Below are 22578 nucleotides of genomic sequence, written 5' to 3'. Positions count from 1 at the left end.
ATCTCTGTTTGAGTTTTGGTTAGCCTACAATTAGGGTGTGGAAATGTGAGGATTATTTTGCTTTTCACTCGCAGTCACCGGTCACATTGTACAGCGCCATATTTTTGTAACGTAAACCCTGATGGTTTAGTTTTTTGTTTTTCTTGGAATAGAAACACCATAATATCAATCAAATTAATTAAGCTAAAATTCTTCAAATCAATCCCATATACTGTGTTCTTAAATTCTCTAAAACAGACAATATTTAAAACAGTCAAATGCTTCTCAAAGATGCCCTCTGGTGGTGAAACTAGCACTAACTAGCATTAATGGCAACAATGGCTGACACTTACACAATGTGCCATAGAATTCTGCGGTAGCCTGCAAGCTGTGCTGCAGTACGACGCAACTTTTAAAGGAAGAACCACTCGCTGGACAGTTCATATAAGGAAATCAGTCAATTGAAATAAATTCATTAGGCCCTAATCTATGGATTTCACAACTGTGAATACAGATATGCATCTGTTGGTCACAGATAACTTAAAAAAAGTAAGGGTGTGGATCACAAAACCAGTCAGTATCTGGTGTGACCACCATTTGCCCCATGCAGCACGACACATCTCCTTTGCATAGAGTTGATTAGGCTGATGATTGTGGCCTGTGGAATGTTGTCCCAACTCCTCTTCAATGGCTGTGTGAAGTTGCTGGATATCAGTGGGAACTGGAACACATTGTCGTACACGTCGATCCAGAGCATCCCAAACCTGCTCAATGAGTGACATGTCTGGTGAGTATGCAGGCCATAGAAGAACTGGGACATTTTCAGCTTTCAGGAATTGTGTTCAGATCCTTGCAACATGGGGCTGTGCATTCTCATGCTGAAACATGAGGTGATGGCGGCGGATGAATGGCACGACAATGAGCCTCGGGATCTCGTCATGGCATCTCTGTGTATTGAAATTGGCATCGATAAAATGCAATTGTGTTCGTTGTCCATAGCTTATTCCTGCCCATATCATAATCCCACCGCCACCATGGCGCACTTTGTTCACAATGTTGACATCAGCAAAACTGGTCACCCACATGACACCATACACGCTGTCTGCCATGTGCACATGTGTAGACATATAGACAATAGTGACCCATCCACTTAACTAGATGTGGCTAGATGTCACATGACCCATCAATTTAGACAGGTGTGTGAAGTGGTGTCTTTTGTTTAGACATGATGCTAGCTAGCTAGTTAGCTGAACAATTATCTAAAAGCCCAACCCATACTATTAGCAAATCAAACTGATTTTAATAGCTAGCCACATGAAATGCTGTATTATGAATCTACAAGTAGCTAAAGCTAACCATCTAGGTTCAATGTTAGATAGCTAGCTAACAGGCGATACATGTAAATGCAAATGGATTTCTGAGATACAAATAATATTGCTACATAGATCATACACGTAACGTTAGCTAACGAGCCAGCAAGCTAATGTTTGCTAGCTAGCTAACAGTATGCTTTAACTTGCAATGAAAACAACTTCCTGAAAAAATGTAAAACCTATAATATCTAAAAGTGTAGCTAGCTAGACTTTAACCCGTATACATGGAAGAACACTTCGTGGCGGCGTGTCTTTTCCATTTGGTTTGTAACTAGCTACAGCTTGTTTGGGCCATTGTTGTGTCAAGTCACTCCGGTTCACACTAACTGTGTGCAGAAAGTAGTCCCTCACAACTTTTCCCCACTGATCTTTGTCGATAGTGCCTGCTAAACTTTGCACAGCGATGTTGTTGACAGCAGAAACAGCACTTTTGCAGTTTTCCTTGGCTAACGTTATATCTTTCAAAAAAGCCGCGTTAGCAAGCCTTATCTACACATACTGAGCAGCTCATGTTATAGACAGAAGCGTGCTACTCTCGGCATGTCCAGCCCATCCATTATCTCAGCCAATCATGGCTAGCGGTAAGGTTCCTGTTTTTTCCCATGGCTAAACCAAGTAGGCTCGTAATATAACATTTATATTCATATTTACAGATGGCATACATGTTTGTAGTTAAGGCACATGAAAATGTACATGTTCCAGAAGACATTTCTACAAAAACACACTTTGATAATATATTTTTTTAAACATTCAAATGCCTCTCCTGTGAAGTAGTGATGTACGCCTAGCTTCTTGAAACGGGTCACAAATGTACTATCAGTCGATTTAAATAAGTATTGCTAAAGGTTCGACATTTATGAAAATGAACCACGTGTCAACATCACAAGGTTGTGTAACCATAATATTTTGCCTTACAATATTAATCGAATTAAAATAGATCACATAATAGCTATTTTACCCATCATTTTCTCATCTCACTTTAATGGGAATTGTAATAGGATATCTTTCTAACCATTTTCAAAGGCTATTCATGCTTAGCTCTACAAATCATGCACGCTCCTCGTGTCTTGATAGAATACATGTCTTTATTCTCTTCACAAACAAACTCATCATGATTATCACATTTCCATGGCTTGACATAAGGTAATTGACCCCCAGAATCATAAAGATATACATTTTTAACCGCTAGCCTGTTGATAAAAGCTTATGTGAAAAGCAGATCCATCAAGTCAATTGATTAAGGCATAATTCTAATAATGTTATATATAGGTTTAAAACATTCTGTCACTTGTTGATACTTTGCTAATATTATAAAAGCAATATGAAAGTCATCAGTTTACATTGTGTTTACTTTCATGTCACCTGTCTCTCGTGTAACTTCTCCCAGGCTAACACCCAAGACTAGCTAGCATGATACTTGAAACATATTGTAATGTAGACGCAGGGAGTCAGTTAGTGAGTTTAATGATAACGAACATGGAATGACACAAAACAAGAGAAGTGTCTGACATGGGAACACAAACAATACTACCTGATGACTGACAAAGCTAGTGCTAGATAAATGGTAAGTAATGAAGGTAGTAATGAATTCTAGTTGATACTGATAGGGCCCAGGTGTGCGTAATGATGGTTGCCAGGTGTGCGTAAAGATGGGTTGCCAGGACTGGGGGCTAGTAGACCGGTGACGTCGAGCGCCGGTGCGGGAGCGCGGGAGAAGACGTAACACCTATGTTGTAGTTTAGTCACTAGATGGGTTAAGAAAATTACATATGTTTGGAACCATAAACAATTAAACACTTCCAGTTCCGTTTTTTTACTTACATTGCTCAAAATAAGTTTTTTTGTCCTCTACATTAGGAACATACTGACTTCACTGAATCATTCTAGCTTCTGTGTTATCTGAGAAAATGGGCCTGTTACTATTGCCCCGTGTTACTTTTGTCCCGGTTCTCCCCTAGTACAGACGCAAACAAATACAGACTGAGGCAGCAAAGATGTACAGAATGAAATCCCTGGTTTTGCTTATACCATCTCACTCTCAAATCAAATCAATGTTTATTGTCACATGCTTCGTAAACAACAGGTGTAGTGTAACAGTGAAATGCTTACTTACGGGCACTTTCCAACAATGCAGACAGAAAGAAAATAGAGAAATAATAGAAAAGTAATAACATGTAATAATAAAAGTAATAATAAATACAAAATAAGTAATGACAACTTGGCTATATACACTGGGTACCAGTACCGAGTCGATGTGCAGGGTTAATAAACAGTAGCAGCAGCGTATGTGATGGCCCAAAGAAAGTTAGTGCAATAAGGGTCAATGCAGATAGTCCGGGTAGCTATTTGGTTAACTATTTAACAAACTTTTTAGCAGTCTTATTGTTTGGGGGTAGAAGCTGTTCAGGGTCCTGTTGGTTCCAGACTTAATGCATAGGTATGGCTTGCCGTGCCGTAGCAGAGAGAACAGTCTATGACTTGGATGGCTGGAGTATTTGACAATTTTTAGTCTTTTTTTTTTTTTTACACCGTAAAGGTCCTGGATGGCAAGGAGCTTGGCCCTAGTGATGTACTGGGACGTATGTACTACCATCTGTGGTGCCTTGTGGTCGGATGCCAAGCAGTCAACGTAGCAAGTGGTGATGCAGCCAGTGAAGATGCTCTCAATGGTGCAACTTTTTGAGGATCTGAGGGCCCATGCCAAATCTTTTCAGCCTCCTGAGGGGGAAAAGGAATTGTCATGCCCTCTTCACAACTGTGTTGGTGTGTGAGGACCATGATAGATCCTTAGTTATGTGGACACCAAGGAACTTGAAGCTCTCAACCCCATTTCACTACATCCCTGTCATTGTGAATGAAGGCGTGCTCGGCCATACATTTCCTGTAGTCCATGAACAGCTCCTTTGTCCAGGGTCCAGTTGAGCTTGGAGGGCACAAGGGTGTTGAATTCTGAGCTGTAGTCAATAAACAGCATTCTCACGTAGGTGTTGTCAAGGTGGGAAAGTACAGTGTCGAGTGCAATATAAATTGTGTAATCTGTGGGTCTGTTGGGATGGAATGTGAATTTTGTGGTGGGTCAAGGGTGTCTGGATGATGGTAATGAAGGTGAGCTATGACAAGCCTTTCAAAATATTTCATGGCTACAGATTTGAGTGCTACGGGGCGATAGTCATTTATACAGATTACCTTGGCGTTCTTGGGCACATGGACAATGGTGGTCTGCTTGAAGCATTTAGGTATTACAGATCGGGTCAGAGAGATATTGAAAATGTCAGTGAAGACACTTGCCAGCTGGTCAGCGCATGTTCTTTGTTTCTCTGTGACCACAGTCGGTCTTAAAGTTGAAAGTGACATTGGCTGAGTCTCTACCCCATCCCTCCTCCACCCACCTCTTTTAATGAGCACTTCAGAGAATTATCATAATAAGATCTGGGTCTGTCCAGTGTTTGCATGGTATAGTAGGGTATGACACCTGTACACTGTGAATGGAGCTGAAATTCCCCTGACCTCTTGGTACTAACGGGGATGTTTGAATTAGGAATGGAGTCAGATTGCAGCTAGTGTCTGTATCAGGGAAAGTCTGTTTGTGTGTGTGTTCTCTCAGTTGTTGGGAGTCTGAAACTCGAGTTTTGGAATTACGAGCAAGATTTACTCCAATATTTCTACATGAAGAATTGAGCTAGCTATACTATCCTGTTCAGTAACAGTTTTATAATATATTTGTAACTGTACTTTGGCTGTATCTACAGTATGTGAAGAAAGTGTATTCATTCAGTTTAATGGTGCATAAAAAGTAAAGACCATGACCTTCAACGTTTATAAAGTAAAGACCATTCAAAATTGTTCAAAGGGAGACCACCATGACAAGCTAAACAAACATGTGAGTGAGAAATGGATGGATGGATTTCCCCCCCAGAATTCTTACTCATGGACAGAACAACAAAATTCCACAAAGCAGAGTTTTAGCATAAAGGATTGACAGCTCCCAGATCTGCCTGGTGGCTGGCAAAGAGCCAATCAGTTCTTAGAGGCACTGAGGGATGAGATTGTTTTGACCTCATTGGTTGACCCTATGAAAGTCAAATAGGAGAGCTAAAATAACTGGTTGAGATAGTTTGGGATGAGTTGGACCACAGAGTGAAGGATAAGTAGCCAACAAGTGCTCAGCATGTGGGAACTCCAAGACTTTTGGAAAAGCATTCCAGATGCTGGTTGAGAGAATTACAAGAGTGTGCAAAGCTGTCATCAAGACAAAGAGTGGATACTTTGAAAAATCTAAAATCTAAAATATATTTTGATTTCTTTAACACTTTTTTTGGTTACTACATGATTCCATATGTGTTATTTCATAGTTTTGATGTCGTCACTAGTATTCTACAATGTAGATAATAGTAAAAATAAAGAAAAACCCTGGAATGAGTAGGTGTGTCCAAACTATATATACATATAGCAAACCCTTATGTAACCCTAATTTACCAGGTATATTGACTGAGAACACATTATCATGTACAGCAATAACCTGGAGAAAAGTTACAGAGGAGAGATGAATGAGCCAATTGTAACCTGGGGATGATTAGGTGGCCATGATGGTATGAAGGCCAGCTTAGGAATTTTGCTAGGACAAAAGGGTCAACATCCCTACTTTTACAATAAGTGCCATGGGATTTTTAGTGACCACAGAGAATCAGGACATCTGTATAACATCCCATCTGAAAGATGGCAACCTACACAGGGTAATGTCCCCAATCACTGCCCTGGGGCATTGGGATATTTTTTTAGACTGGAGGAAAGGGTGCCTCCTACTGGCCCTCCAACACCACTTCCAGCATAATTTGGTCTCCCATCCAGGGACTGACCAGGACCAACCCTGTTGAGCTTCAGAAGCAAGCCAGCAGTGGGATGCAGGGTGGTATGCTGCATGAAATATATGAATGCCTTCAAGGTATATACAAGATAAATATCACACAAATCCATTTTCATTGAAAAGCCGTACTGATTCCGGTACAAAAGTGTTAGTAGCTGTCGTGTCTGGACTATCATTAAATGTGAAGACTTATTTATATAAAATCAGTTCTCTAAGTTTAATTATTATGTGATTCAACTAATCATGTAAACATTAATCAACTAGGAAGTCGGGGCACCACGGAAAATGTTGAAATTTACAGAGTTGTAATTTTCCGAATATAACTTTTCAGATATTTTAATATCTGATCAATTAGTCATTCTCATTAATGTATTATTATTACCTCATCAGTTCTCATTACTGAACATCACAAACCCTTGGATATCTGCACGAACCCTAGCCTAAATCATGAATCAGCGCTATACAAATTTACTTAATTATTTATTTACTAACTAACTAAATAATCACACAGAATTACATAACAAACAAACAGTAGATATTTGGGTTACTACATGATACAAAGAAAAAGTCCCTAGCGGACAAAGCCGATATGACGGCTTGGTAGACCAAGGAAATTGGTGGGGACTGAGAGAGCGGGAAAGACTAAATGGATTCACTACACACAGTGGATAATTGTACTCATGGACATGCTTATACTTTGCGCATGAATGGCTGCTCATTCTGAAAGAAATTGCAATGTACATGTTTATGAATGGATGTCGTTGTTGTCTCTCCGTTGAAAACACTCAATCGTCCTGTAGAGTTCATCAGAGTCTCTGGTTAACTTTCCCAGAAGTCACAATGTCTTTCGTGGTTGTACGTGGTTAGAATGGATACTTTAGAGTACCATTCAGAAATGTTCTCACAGAATAGATTGCTTCGGCGGTTGTCGGTATTCTCGTTCTAGGTTTACGTCATTTCTAGCTGCAGACTAGTAATTCATGTCGTCTAGAATTTGCTCTTATTCTGTAGTGATCGATAGTCTCAGAGTTTAACCATTTCCAGCCATGTAGCCAAAACTACAGCTGTATGGTCTCCGTGGCCTATAGAATTGTAGCCATTCCAACGTGGGGACTCCTTCCCGGCGTTCTCTGACTTAATGTATATTTTGTAGGAAGTGGGTTTTATACTCTGTGGAAAAAGGGGCGGTTCTATGACGGCTATTGTGGGCTCACGGGGGTGTGGCCACTGACTAGTTAACCTGTTAGGGCTAGGGGGCAGTATTGACACGGCTGGATAAAAAACGTACCCCATTTAATCTGGTTACCACTCCTACCCAGTAACTAGAATATGCATATACTTATATTACATATGGATAGAAAATACCCTAAAGTTTCTAAAACTGTTTGAATGGTGTCTGTGAGTATAACAGAACTCATTTTGCAGAAAAAAATCTGAGAAGGTTTCATTCAGGAAGTGGCCTGTCTGACAAGGTGTTGTTCTTCTTGTCTCTGTTTATTGAAGAGTGAGGATCTTAGCTGTCCCGTGACACTTCCTACGGCTGCCATAGGGTCTCAGAAGGCGGTAAAAAGCTGAATCGTGGCTTTGCAGGCTCTGGCTGAAAAAAAGTAGCGCGTTTGGGTAGTGGCTGGTTACAGTACTGTGAGACTCAGGCTCGTGCCTGCGTCGACCGAAAGCTTTGTTTACTTTCCTCTGTTTAGCTAAATGGACATTCCCGGTCGGAATATTATCGCTTTTTTTACGAGAAAAATGGCATAAAAATGGATTTTAAACAGCGGTTGACATGCTTCAAAGTACGGTAATGGAATATTTAGATTTTTTTTGTCACGAATTGCGCCATGCGCACGACCCTGATTTACCATTTCAGATACTGTCTGGGACGCACGACCAAAACGCCGCTATTCGGATATAACGATGGATTATTTTGGACCAAACCAACATTTGTTATTGAAGTAGCAGTCCTGGGAGTGCATTCTGATGAAGACAACAAAAGGTAATCAAACTTTTATAATAGTAAACCTGATATTGGTGAGTGCTAAACTTGCCGGGTGTCTAAATAGCTAGCCCGTGATGCCTGGCTATGTACTTAGAATATTGCAAAATGTGCTTTCACCAAAAAGCTATTTTAAAATCGGACATATCGAGTGCATAGAGGAGTTCTGTATCTATAATTCTTAAAATAATTGTTATGCTTTTTGTGAACGTTTATCGTGAGTAATTTAGTAAATTCACCGGCAGTGTTCGGTGGGAATGCTAGTCACATGCTAGTCACATGCTAATGTAAAAAGCTGTTTTTTGATATAAATATGAACTTGATTGAACAAAACATTCATGTAGTGTATAACATAATGTCCTAGGGTTGTCATCTGATGAAGATCATCAAAGGTTAGTGCTACATTTAGCTGTGGTTTGGGTTTATGTGACATTATATGCTAGCTTGAAAAATGGGTGTCTGATTATTTCTGGCTCGGTACTCTGCTGACATAATCTAATGTTTTGCTTTTGTTGTAAAGCCTTTTTGAAATCGGACAGTGTGGTTAGATTAACGAGAGTCTTATCTTTAAAATGGTGTAAAATAGTCATATTTTTGAAAAATTGAAGTAATAGCTTAATCTAAGGATTTCAATAACGCGCCACAGGATTCAACTGGCTGTTGAGTAGGTGGGACGCAAGCATCCCACCTAGCCCATAGAGGTTAACTGACTTGCCTAGTTAAATAAAGGGTTAATAAAAAATAAAACATGTCGGTAGGGGTATGTGTGTGTGAGCATATGTAGTTTGTACTCATGTGTGAGTGGAGTGCAATAGAAATTACATCATCTGTGGATCTTTTTGTACGGTATGTGAATGGGAGTGGTTCCAGGATGCCAGGGATGATGGTGTTGAAGTGAGCAATGACCAGCCTTTCAAAGTATTTCATGGCTACAGATGTGAGTGCTACAGGGTGATAGTCATTTAGACAGGTTGCCTTGGCGTTCTTGGGCACAGGGACTATGGTGGTCTGCTTGAAACATGTAGGTATTACAGACTGGGTCAGGGAAAGTTGGAAAAGTTAAATAAAGGTTAAATAAAAAATTCAAATAAATAAATAAAATGTCAATGAAGACACTTGCCAGCTGATCAGCGCATGATCGGGTTACGAATCCTGGTAATTCGTCTAGCCCTGAAGCCTGAGAGCGTGCTCACACAGTCGTCCGAAACAGTTGGTGCCCTCATGCATGGTTCAGTGTTGCTTTCCTCAAAGCGAGCATAGAATGTATTCAGCTCGTCTTGTAGGCTCACGTTGATGGACAGCTCGAGGCTGGGTTTCTCTGTGTAATATTTGATAGTTTGCGAGCCCTGCCACATCCGATGAGTGTCAGAGCTGGTGTAGTAGGATTCTTGGTCCTTTACTTATGCCTTGCCTGTTTGATGGTTCATTGGAGGGAGTAGTGGCATTTCTTAGATGCGTCCGGATTAGTGTCCCACTCCTTGAAAGCGACAGCTTTTACATGTAATCCATGGCTTCGGGTTGGGATGTGTACAGTACCAGTCAAAAGTTTTGACACACCTACTCATTCAAAGGTTTTTCTTTATTTGTACTATTTTCTACATTGTAGAATAATATTGAAGACATCAAAACTATGAAATAACAAATATGTTATCATGTAATAAGCAAAAAAGTGTTAAACAAATCAAAATATATTGCCTTGATGACAGTTTTACACACTTGACATTCTCTCAACCAGCTTCATGAGGTACTCACCTGGAATGCATTTCAATTAACAGGTGTTAAAAGTTTATTCCTTTTCTTCTTAATGTGTTTGAGCCAATCAGTTGTGTTGTGACAAGATAGGGGTGGTACACAGAAGATAGCCCTAAAGTCCATTATTACTTTAAGACTTGAAGGTCAGTCAATCCGGGAATATTTCAAGAACTTTGGACGTTTCTTCAAGTGTTAAATACAAGTAAAACCAAGCTCATGCTGTTCTCTAGGTCACGAAATGTTGACCCTGAGGATCTGCATATGTGCACTATAAATTGAGCCCACATTGAGCTTTTTTCTCAATAAAAGTGCCTGTGTGTCTGGATTGATGTCAAGTTGTCCTTCGTAACGCATATAGAAAATCTGACTAAGAAGCTAAGATCCAAGATTTTTTAAATATATCTAAATAAATCATGCCTTAGTTATCAAGGCACAAGACGAGACCCAAATGCAGACACAGGAGGCAGATGGTTGGAGTCTTATAATGTTAATTAATCCAAAGGGATAGGAAAGAGAATGGTCGTGGACAGGCAAAAAGGTCAAAACCAGATCATAGTCCAGGAGGTACAGAGTGGCAGACACGCTCGTGGTCAAGGAAGGCAGAATGGTCAGGCAAGCAGGTACAAAGTCCAGAAACAGGCAAGGGTCAAACCCGGGAGGACTAGAAAAAGGAGAATGCAAAAAGTAGGAGAACGGGGAAAACGCTGGTTGACTTGGAAACGTACAAGACGAACTGGCACAGAGAGACAGGAAACACAAGGAGAAAAACACTGGGGAAAACAAGCGACACCTGGAGGGGGTGCAGACAATAACGAGGACAGGTGAAACTGATCAGGGTGTGACATTAGTATTAAAAATAGGAGAAAGATTGTTCAAACAACATTTCTCCCTGCATTGGATTTTGGTGATATTGTTCACTGGCATGCGGCAAACTCTGTTTTAAAACCCTTGGTCGCAGTCTACCATCCCACAATACGTTTTATCAAAGGGGACAATTGTAGGATTCATTATTGTATTCTGTAAAAAAATGTGGAATGGACTTCTCTGTCTGTTTAAATTATTGATTGAGGACGTTTATGTAGTTTAAACTTATATGCATTTTATTAAATATGTTTATTTTTGTTTCTTGTGCTGAATTATATCATTTTCTACACATATGTGTATGTTGTTTTAATATTCTGTTTTTATTGTAATGTGTACAGGGCTCTCTTGTAAAATAGATTGTTAATCTCAATGTGACTCCCTGTTTAAATAAAGGTTAAAACCATCAAGCGCTATGATGAAACCGGCTCTCATGAGGACCGCCACAGGAAAGGAAGAACCAGAGTTCCCTCTGCTGCAGATGATAAGTTCATTAGAGTTACCAGCCTCAGAAATTGCAGCCAAAATAAATGTTTCAGAGTTCAAGTAAAAGACACATCTCAACATCAACTATTCAGAAGAGTCTGCATGAATCAAGCCTTCATGGTTGAATTGCTGCGAACAAAAACACTACTAAAGGACACCAATAAGATGAAGAGACTTGCTTGGGCCAGTGGAAAACTGTCCTTTAGTCTTATGAGTACAAATTTGAGATTTTTGGTTCCAACCGCCATGTCTTTCTGATACGCAGAGTAGGTTCCCACCGTGAGGCATGGAAAAGGAGGTGTGATGGTGTGGGGGTGCTTTGCTGGTGATTTATTTAGAATTCAAGGCACATTTAACCAGCATTGCCACCACAGCATTCTGCAGCTGTAACGGTTGTCGTCGGATAAAGTGGACCAGGAATATGTGCACGCATCTTTTATTTGGTGAAGAAGGAGAACCAAAATAAACACGTACACAAAGGAAACACAACGACTATATACAGGCTGGTAAGGCACAAGGCTATACACAGAACAATCTCCCACAAACTACAAAACAAAACACATACCTATATATAGGACTCTCAATCAGAGGCAACTAAAAACACCTGCCTCCAATTGAGAGTCCAACACCCAAACCTAGACATAGAAATACAAAGAACTAGAAAGAACATAGAAATACAAACATAGAACATAACCCAAAACCCCCCGGAATACATAAATCAATACCCTACTAAACAAACCACCACCCCGAACCATACAAAACAAATACCCTTCTTCCACGTCCTGACCAAATACTAATACAATTACTCCCTCTGCTGGTCAGGACGTGACAGCAGCGATACGCCATCCCATCTGGTTTGCGCTTCGTGGGACTATCATTTGTTTTTCAACAGGACAATGACCCAAAACACACCTCCAGGCTGTGTAAGGGCTATTTGACCAAGAAGGAGAGTGATGGAGTGCTGCATCAGATGAGCTGGCCTCCACAATCACCCGAACTCAACCCAATTGAGATGGTTTGGGAAGAGTTGGACTGCAGAGTGAAGGAAAAGTAGCCAACAAGTGCTCAGCATATGTGTGAACTCCTTCAAGAATGTTGGAAAAGCATTCCAGGTGAAGCTGGTTGAGGGAATGCCAAGAGTGTGCAAAGCTGTCATCAAAGGGAGGCTACTATATATATAATATATTTTGATTTGTTGAGTACTTTTTTGGTTACTATCTGATTCCATATGTGTTATTTCATCATTTTGATGTCTTCACTATTAATTCAAATTCAGCAAAAAAAGGAACACCCATTTTTCAGGACCCTGTCTTTCAAAGATAATTCGTAAAAATCCAAATAACTTCACAGATCTTCATGGGAAAGGGTTTAAACACTGTTTCCCATGCTTGTTCAATGAACCATAAACAATTAATGAACACTTGTGGAATGGTCGTTAAGACACTAACAGCTTACAGATGGTAGGCAATTAAGATCACAGTTATGAAAACTTAGGACACTAAAGAGGCCTTTCTACTGACTCTGAAAAACATCAAAAGAAAGATGCCCAGGGTCCCTGCTCATCTGCGTGAACGTGCCTTAGGCATGCTGCAAGGAGGCATGAGAACTGCAAATGTGGCCAGGGCAATAAATTGCAAGGTCCGTACTGTGAGACGCCTAAGACAGCACTACAGGGAGACAGGACGGACAGCTGAACATCCTCGCAGTGGCAGACCACGTGTAACAACCCCTGCACAGGATCGGTACATCTGAACATCACACCTGCGGGACAGGTACAGGATGGTAACGACAACTGCCTGAGTTACACCAGGAAAGCACAATCCCTCCATTAGTGCTCAGAATTTTCTGGGATTCTGTGCTTACTCCTTTTTGGGTTTGTGAGTGGAGGCTACAAACAAACATAAACCCGCCGATTAATACTTTGATGAACTTTACAAGTGAGACACGATATTTTACTCTAAAACTTGCTATTTTGACTGTAGGTATATACTGGGTGTACAAAACATGATGAAACATTTCCATGAGAGGTGCATCTTTTTTTGTATTTATTTTTAATTTACCCTTATTTTACCAGGTAAGTTGACTGAGAACACGTTGTCATTTGCAGCAACGACCTGCGGAATAGTTACAGGGGAGAGGAGTCCAGGTGAAAGGTATGATCCCTTATTGATGTCACTTGTTAAACCCGCTTCAATCGGTGTAGATGAAGGGGAGGAGATAGGTTAATGAAGGATTTTTAAGCCTTGAGACAATTGAGACATGGATTGTGAATGTGTGCCATTCAGAGTGGGCAAGACATAAGATTTACATGCCTTTGAATGGGGAATGGTAGTATGTGCCAGGCGCACCGGTTTGTGTCAAGAACTGCAATGCTGCTGGGTTTTTGACGCTCAACAGTTCCCTATGTGTATCAAGAATGGTCCACCACCCAAGGGACATCCAGCCAACTTGACACAACTGCATTGGAGTCAACATGGGACAGCATCCCTGTGGAACGCTTTCAACAGCTTGTCCTTGTAGAGTCAATGACCCAACATGGTGAATTGAGGCTTGGGCACCTCAATAATAGGAAGGTGTTCTTAATGTTTTGTGCACTCAGTGTATATGGGACAGATAGGACACATATTTAAGCTGTCTGTATATATTCTCTGTTGTTGTTGTCGTGTGTGTGTGTGTGTGTGTGTGTGTGTGTGTGTGTGTGTGTGTGTGTGTGTGGGTGTGTGTGTGTGTGTGTGTGCATGTGTGTGCATCAGCTGTTATAGTCATAGGCAACTTGGTAATATGGAGGAAAAGATGCTTTTTGGGTCCATGATTGTGTCCTTGCATCTATGACATTTGGTATGTCTGAATCATTTTGCATATGTAATGTGATTTATGGATGAAACAAAATTATTTAAAAGATGTTTCCTGGCAGGATCGGTGAGGATGTGGCGAGGGCGACGGAGGGAAGCTACGCAGGGAAACACTTCCGCATGGGCTTCATGACCATGCCAGCACCCCAGGACCGCCTTCCCTCCTCCTGTGGCCAGGGCTTCACTGTGCGTTCCCAGTCTCTACACTCCGTCGGCGGGGGTGATGAGGATGGGAGCCCCAACTCCCGTAAGCAACCGCCGCCCAAACCCAAGAGAGACCCCAACACCAAGCTCAGCATCTCCTCTGAGGGTGTGAACTCTGGATCTGCGTCCAGCAATTGCAACAGAGACAGCTTGGTCAAGTTTGACCGTGAGTGGCCTGGGCTGTGTGTGTGTGTGTGTGTGTATGTGTGTGTCCATGTCAACTACAAATTAGATTACTCTTCTTATGAGGTAGCCTGGTCCTATATATTGTATATGGAAAGACAACAAAAGAGACGTTGGCTACAGCACATACAATATGGGAATTGGCATCTTATTTGGTACATGCAACAAGACAAACAAGACAAACAAATAAGATTTTTTAAGGGTTTGACCAAATTAGGCCTATACACTGTATAGCATTTGTAAATGCATCAACAGCTATTGTTTCAAACCAACCCAGAATTTATCTAAAAATAGACAATTCAATAGGCCTAGGGATTCCTAGGATTTCAGATATAATGATGTGTCCAACATATATGAATTAAAGCCAGACTAAGTCAGTGGCTCAGATGGAACTATCCAAGCAGTAGACACATCTCTTTAAATGTTGATATTTGTGACCCATTTCAGGAAACTAGGCGTATGTCACGGGTCACTACATTTGAACATAATCTTTTTTTAAATCAAAATCAATTCAAATATATTTAAAAGCCCTTCTAACATCAGCTGATATCTCAAAGTGCTGTACAGAAACCCAGCCTAAAACCCCAAACAGCAAGCAATGCAGGTGTAGAAGCACGGTGGCTAGGAAAAACTCCCTAGAAAGGCCAGAACCTAGGAAGAAACCTAGAGAGGAACCAGGCTATGAGGGGTGGCCAGTCCTCTTCTGGCTGTGCCGGGTGGAGATTATAACAGAACATGGCCAAGATGCTCAACTGTTCATAGATGACCAGCAGGGTCAAATAATAATAATCACAGTTGTTGTCGAGGGTGCAACAGGTCAGCACCTCAGGAGTAAATGTCAGTTTGCTTTTCATAGCCGATCATTGAGAGTATCTCTACTGCTCCTGCTGTCTCGAGGGAGTTGAAAAGAGCAGGCCTGGGACAGGTAGCACTTCAAAATGCATTTTGTGGCAGAAATGCCTTCTGGAACATGTGAACTTTCATGTGCCTTAATAACAAATGTGTACGCCATCTGTAAATAAAAATAAAATAGTTAAATTATGAGCCTAGTTGGTTTAGCCACAGAGGAAGTAAGCAACCTTCCCGCTAGCCATGATTGGCTGAGATAATGAGTGGGCTGGACATGCCGAGAGGTGAGTTTGGATTGGTCTGCCATATAGCACGCTTCTGTCTATTTGAGCTGGTTAGTATGTGTAGGTAATCCTGTCTAACGCGGCTTTTTAAAACAAATATATTGCTTAGTAGAACTGCATAAGTGTTGCTCTCCACTTTCTGGAGGACCGAGTTTTGAAATCAGTGGAATTAGAGTATGACAGCTAAGGAGATGGAGAAAACACCTGTCTCCGGATTACATCTTCAAACTAAGGGCAACCATGGCATCCGTGACAGGGAGAAGCGTCCAACCATGATGTATACGGGTAAGATAGTCTAGCCAGCTATATTTTCCAAAATTACATGTTTCTAATTTGGACATAAAGTCTTTTCATTTCAGGTTAAAGTGTACTGTTAGCTAGCTAGCTAACATTAGCTGGCTGTCTCGCTAGCTAATGTTACATGTATGATCTTATTATTTGTATCTCAGAGCCATTTGCTTGGCTAGTTATAGCCTAATGTTAGCTAGCTAACATTTAACCTGGTTGGTTAGATACCTGCAGATTCATGCAGGGTAGTAATGTCATGAGTTGGGATTATGGTTAATTGTTTACCTAGCTACATGTCTTAACAAAATACTCCACTATGCAAGGAACCATTTGGGGTGCAATTCAGTCTGGCCATCTACTCCGATTTCAGAGCACTCTCGTCTGAGTGTGCCAGAGTGCAGAATAACTGATGAATTTACAAATGCTCAACACCCATTGAGTGTGGCCTGTATCAATACACGTTGGCAAAAAAGCGTAATTAAATTGTGGCCAGCTGCACAGTTACAGCTGCACAGCTCTGGATGACATGAAAATAGCCTAGCCAGCTCTGCTAGGGCAAGTAAAATGGTCAGAGGGGGGTGTTCTCTCATTTGTGTCTGGAAGTAGCTAGCAAGTTAGCCAGTTAGCTTGGGTGTTTGACTGCCGTTGTGAGGTCAGAACATTCGGATCAACCCTACTCATCGGCCAGAGCGTCCAGTGTGCATCCTGAATGCTCCGAGAGCGAAACACTCTGAATTTACGAACAGACAATCTGACAGCACAGTTGCAGTCACCAACGCTCTGGATAACATAACAGCCTAAACAGCTCTGCCACAGTGACTAATGTTCAGTGAGCTGTTCTCTCATTTGTGTCTGAAAGTATCTAGCAAGTTAGCTTGGGTGCTTGCCTGCTGTTGTTAGTACAGAATGTTCGGATCAAACTTTAAAGAGATGGGTGGGACTAAAGCTTAAGAGGGTGTGAACGATGCTGAATCGATGTAGACAGAGAAGGGCTCTCCAGTAGCAGTACCAAAAATATTCAAAGGCCATTTTCTCAAAAGTGAGTTTACAAGTTGATCCACCTCCAAAGCAGAATTACGTTCCCATTGTTCCTCAACTGTAGTGTATGATATACAATTTTCAAGCTCTGAGTCTCTACTTTTATCCAATGTGAAAAACACAATTTCAAATGTTGCTACATAAGACCGATTTGAGCCAGTCTGTCACATTTGGTTTGCTTTGTAAACCAAAAACATTTCAATATTACTTTTGTATTACAGTAAATAGCCTAAAGTTAAGGTTATCTTACAAACTAATGTAGTACTCAACCTTAAAATGAGTAACACATCACTGCCCACATTTTGAGGTTAGTGTAAGTATATACATTTCTTCTTCTGTAATCATATAAAGCAACGGTGTGCATGTTCAAGATAACATGCATAGGTCCTTGCAGGTCTGTGGAGAGCTTCACTATTGCTGTAAAGAACTCGAACGGCATTGACCACTTGCACCATGTACTTTTAATGTAATCTCAACTGCAGTCCAGGTCTTTTGGTTCTGCTATTAGATGAAGCACAGTGATGTTGTAGACCTATAAATAAACAGAATATCTGACATTGTATTCCCATTGCAACTTTGCTGTGCTCTTAAATATTTGAAAGCACATGTAGTGATTAACATTTGGGCGACAACTAAACCAAAAATCTGGTATTGTTTTTCCATTGGAATTTGGTTGTGCTTTTAGATGGTTGAAAGCATAGTGATAACACAAAAGGAAATTCATCAAACTTTTGGCTGTCTTTTTGAGTGGGTGAATATAGGTTGTAATCTCATTGATCAACATCTCAAATAAATATTACCCAATTATTCACTTTACTCCACCTACAGTACATGCACATATTACCTCAATTACCTTGACTAACCTGTACCCCCGCACATTGACTATTTTTTTTAAACTTAAAAAATATTTTCTTAACTCTTATTTTTCTTAAAACTGCATTGTTGGTTAAGGGCTTGTAAGTACGTTTTTCACGGTAAGGTCTACACCTGTTGTATTAGGCGCATGTGACAAATAAAATGTGATTTTATATTATATTCATATTGAAATGACATGGTGTTCCCATGTGGGATGGGGCTGAAAAAATCTAAACACTCTCAAATGTATAGATAGAGCTATGTATGTATCCATAATAACAAAATCATAGTTTAAACCTTGTTTTGTGGCAATACAGTGTTTGTTTACAATTACTTTGTTTTACAAGCAAAGGAGTAAAACCAGCTTATATTTAGGGTTCTGATGGGGTAAATCAGTTGAACTAAGCTCCTGAAACATTTAAGTTATATTCTTCAAGAATTAATCACTATAAATCATTAATTAAAAGTAAAAAAATTATGTAGCAACTGCAGATTGCCCATTTGAGGCAAATGTGTTCCTCATGAGGAGAGAGGCATCTATACCCAACTTAGTGATTTTGTCAAACTGGGGTGTATCTTTATGTGTGTGTGTCAAATAAAATAAATTGTATTTTTCACATGCGCCGAATACAACAGGTGAAGACTTTACTGTAAAATTCTTACTTACGAGCCATTTCCCAACAAAGCAAAATTTAAAAATAAATAAATGGTAAAACAGTAAATAGCAATAACAAGGCTATGTACATGGAGTACCGGTACATAGCCAATGTACAGGGGTATGAGGTAGTTGAAGTAAAATGTACATATAGGTAGAGGTAAAAGTGACGAGGCAATTGGCAATCAGGATAGAAAATAAACAGAGTAGCAGCAGCGTAGGTGGAGAGTGTAAAAGTGTATGTGTGTGTGGCGTCAATATGGATATGTTTGTGTGTTTTTTGTTTGTGTGTGTGTGTGCTGTTCAGATACCTTTTGGCCCCAGAATTGTCGTAGCAGAGTGTGTATGGCTTGAGTGGCTGGGGTCTTTGACAATTTTCTAGGCCTTCCTCTAGGCAAAGGGTGGCTACTTTGAAGAATCCCAAACACTTTTTTGGTTACTATATTTTATTTTTTTTATTTTATTTCACCTTTATTTAACCAGATAAGCTAGTTGAGAACAAGTTCTTATTTACAACTGCGACCTGGCCAAGATAAAGCAAAGCAGTGCGACACAAACAACAACACAGAGTTACACATGGAATAACCAAGCGTATAGTCCAGGGGTCACCAACACGGTGCCCGCGGGCACCAGGTCGACCCCAGGGACCACATGAGTCGCCCGCAGGCCTGGTCTAAATATAGCACAACTCACTAGTGAGCTGCGTCTGAAATGTAATTGTATTCTGTTGCTATTCTTTTTAATCACACTTGCATTTATATATATTTAAAAATGACAATATCTTAAAAATATTTTCATTATACATGAGTTTAGATAAGTTTAGGTGAACTCTGACCTACTCTAGTTCAAAGGTCAGTATTGTGCGCATGAAAAAAACAGTGCTCGTGGAGAGTAAGCTAGCGTGCGCAGCGAAGAAAACAAAAGTGATCGGCTTTGAGCACGTGATAACTCCCGTTGTAAAAATCATAAACAACATACGCTCCAAAGCAAAACAGCACAGTATTTTCAAGGTGCTATTGGAGGAGATGTCAGCTGAATATGGTGACCTGCTGCTACACACAGAAATCCGATGGCTCAGCAGAGGGCGAGTTTTACTTAGTTTTTTGTAACTTTTGGGTGAAATCAAAGAGTTCAAGCAGTCCAAAGGCGAAGACGTCTCACTGCTAGAGGACACAGAGTGGACACTTGACCTTGCTTTTTTGACGGACATTACTGGGAAACTAAACGACTTGAACTGCAAGCTGCAAGGCAAAGGTAAGACTGTTGTTGATCTGATAAGTGCTTTAAATGCATTTAAAGCCAAGATGAACATTTTCTCTGTGGATTTACAGAAAAAAAGGTGCTGCACTTTCCCTCTGTGCAGTCGGTGCTGAAAGACAATGCTTCTGCATCTGAGACATTTGACAAAGTTGCAGAAAAGTACTGTGAAGTCATAAACAGACTTGGGCAAGAGTTTGAGAATAGGTTTTGTGACCTTCATCAGCTTGAGCCATGTGTGTCGTTCATTTCCAATCCTTTCATGAATGTGGACACAACATTCTTTGCTGAGCAACTAAGTGCAACGTTGAACTTGGATGCTGGACAGGTGGAGATTGAAATCATAACATTGCAAAATGACCTCCACCTCAAAGCCAACCAGGCTGCACCAAACTTTTGGTGCCTTGTTGACACAGAGAAGTACAGTGGAGTATGCACAGCAGCTATGAAGGTTGCTAGCCTGTTTGGTTCAACCTATCTCTGTGAATCAGCGTTTTCTGACATGAACTTCATCAAGAACAAACACAGAACACGCCTCACTGATGCACATCTGAAAGACTCACTCACAATTGCAGTGTCAAGTTACACACCAGATTACAATACACTAGTGAACAGCATGCAATGCCAGTCTTCCCACTAACAAAGAAACAGATACCAGATGTTGTCAGTGGCAACATGGCAGTGCCATGGCGAAGTTGAATTAAAATATTGAAGAATTGTGTTCAATTTAAAAGTGTGTTAAAAAATGCTGCAGATTTGGTCATTAGTTCAAAATGTGACAAGATTCATTTAAAAATAAGTTGATTTTTCTAACATTACATAATTGAAAACTTTTTCAGACAGTGCAACATAGTTCATGATTTGTCAGTGGCTAGTGAAAATGGGACATTTTTCCTATGAAATGAAGTGATGTAAGTGATCATCTGAAAATGTAACAATTACTGAGATTAAAGTGCTGAATATTGATATCTGGTTCCCACCTTATTGTCATTGTTGATAATTATTGTGAGAAATTATTAATGTGATCAGTGTCTTCACATAGATCAGTATCATTAATCATTATAATAACGTATAACTAAAGGCAAACTGAGCAAATGTGTTATTTCAGAAGAGCGTATCAAACTGGTAGCCCTTCGTATGACTCAGTACCCATGAAGTAGCTCTCAGTTTCAAAAAGGTTGGTGACCCCTGGTATAGTCAATAACAGAACAGAAAAAAAGAAAGTCTATATACAGTGTGTGCAAATGGCGTGAGGAGGTAAGGCAATAAATAGGCCATAGTAGCAAAGTAATTTAGCAAATTTACACTTGAGTGATAGATGAGCACATGATGATGTGGAAGTAGAAATACTGGTGTGCAAAAGAGCAGAAAAGTAAATAAAATCAATATGGCTATGAGATAGGTAGATTGGGTGGGCTATTTACAGATGGGCTATATACAGCTGCAGCGATCGGTTAGCTGCTCAGATAGCTGATGCTTAAAGTTAGTGAGGGAAATAAGTCTCCAGCTTCAGCGATTTTTGCAATTCGTTCCAGTCATTGGCAGCAGAGAACTGGAAATAAAGGCGGCCAAAGGAGTGGTTGGCTTTAGGGATGACCAGTGAGATATACCTGCTGGAGTGCGTGGGTGTTGTTATCGTGACCAGTGAGCTGAGATAAGGCGGAGCTTTATCTAGCATTGACTTACAGATGACCTGGAGCCAGTGGGTCTAGCGACGAATATGTAGCGAGGGCCAGCCGACTAGAGCATACAGGTCGCAGCGGTGGGTGGTATATGGGGCTTTGGTGACAAAACGGATGGCACTGTGATAGACTGCATCCAGTTTGCTGAAGAGAGTATTGGAAGCTATTTTGTAAATGATATCGCTGAAGTCGAGGATCGGTAGGATAGTCAGTTTTACAAGGGTATGTTTGGCGGTGTGAGTGAAGGAGGCTTTGTTGCGAAATAGGAAGCCGATTCAAGATTTAATTTTGGATTGGAGATGTTTAATATGAGTCTGGAAGGAGAGTTTACAGTCTAGCCAGACACCTAGATATTTGTAGTTGTCCACATATTCTAAGTCAGAACCGTCCAGAGTAGTGATGCTGGTTGGGTGGGTGCGGGCAGTGAACTGTTGAAAAGCCTGCATTTGGTTTTACTAGCGTTTTAAAAGCAGTTGGAGGCCACGGAAGGAGTGTTGTATTGCATTGAAGCTCTTTTATACAGAATGGTGTCATCTGCGTAGAGGTGGGTTAGGGAATCACCCGCAGCAAGAGCGACATCATTGAAATATACAGAGAAAAGTGTCGGCCCGCGAATTTAACCCTGTGGTACCCCCATAGAGACTGCCAGAGTTCTGGTCAATAGGCCCTCCGATTTGACACACTGAACTCTGTCTGAGAAGTAGTTGGTGAACCAGGCGAGGCAATCATTTCAGAAACCAAAGCTGTTGAGTCTGCCGATAAGAATGCGTTGATTCACAGAGTCTAAAGCCTTGGCCAGGTCGATGAAGACAGCTGCACAGTACTGTCTTTTATCGATGGCGGTTATGATATCGTTTAGTACCTTGAGTGTGGCTGAGGTGCACCCGTGACCAGCTCGGAAACCGGATTGCACAGCAGAGAAGGTACGGTGGGATTCAAAATGGTCAGTGATCTGTTTATTAACTTGGCTTTCAATGACTTTAGAAAGGCAGGGCAGGATGGATATAAGTCTATAACAGTTTGGGTCTAGAGTGTCACCCCCTTTGAAGAGGGGGATGACCGCGGCAGCTTTCCAATCTTTAGGGATCTTGGATGATACGAACGAGAAGTTGAACACTGGTAA

The 22578-nt window shown here is 40.7% G+C and overlaps 1 protein-coding gene across 1 annotated transcript in view; it reads left to right on the top strand.

Annotated features, from left to right (window-relative positions):
• nyap2a (neuronal tyrosine-phosphorylated phosphoinositide-3-kinase adaptor 2a) overlaps positions 1–22578 on the top strand; it is a 155546-nt gene that overhangs the window by 31275 nt on the left and 101693 nt on the right. The window contains exon 3 of the mRNA XM_045724307.2: positions 14223–14530. Coding sequence (XP_045580263.2) covers positions 14223–14530 — 308 coding nt within the window. The remainder of the gene's footprint in view (positions 1–14222; positions 14531–22578) is intronic.

Source organism: Salmo salar, chromosome 09, assembly GCF_965601325.2.
Source record: "Salmo salar chromosome 09, fSalSal1, whole genome shotgun sequence".
NCBI lineage: Eukaryota > Metazoa > Chordata > Actinopteri > Salmoniformes > Salmonidae > Salmo > Salmo salar.
Note: the sequence above shows the minus strand (reverse complement) of the source record. Positions and strands in the feature narration are given on the sequence as shown.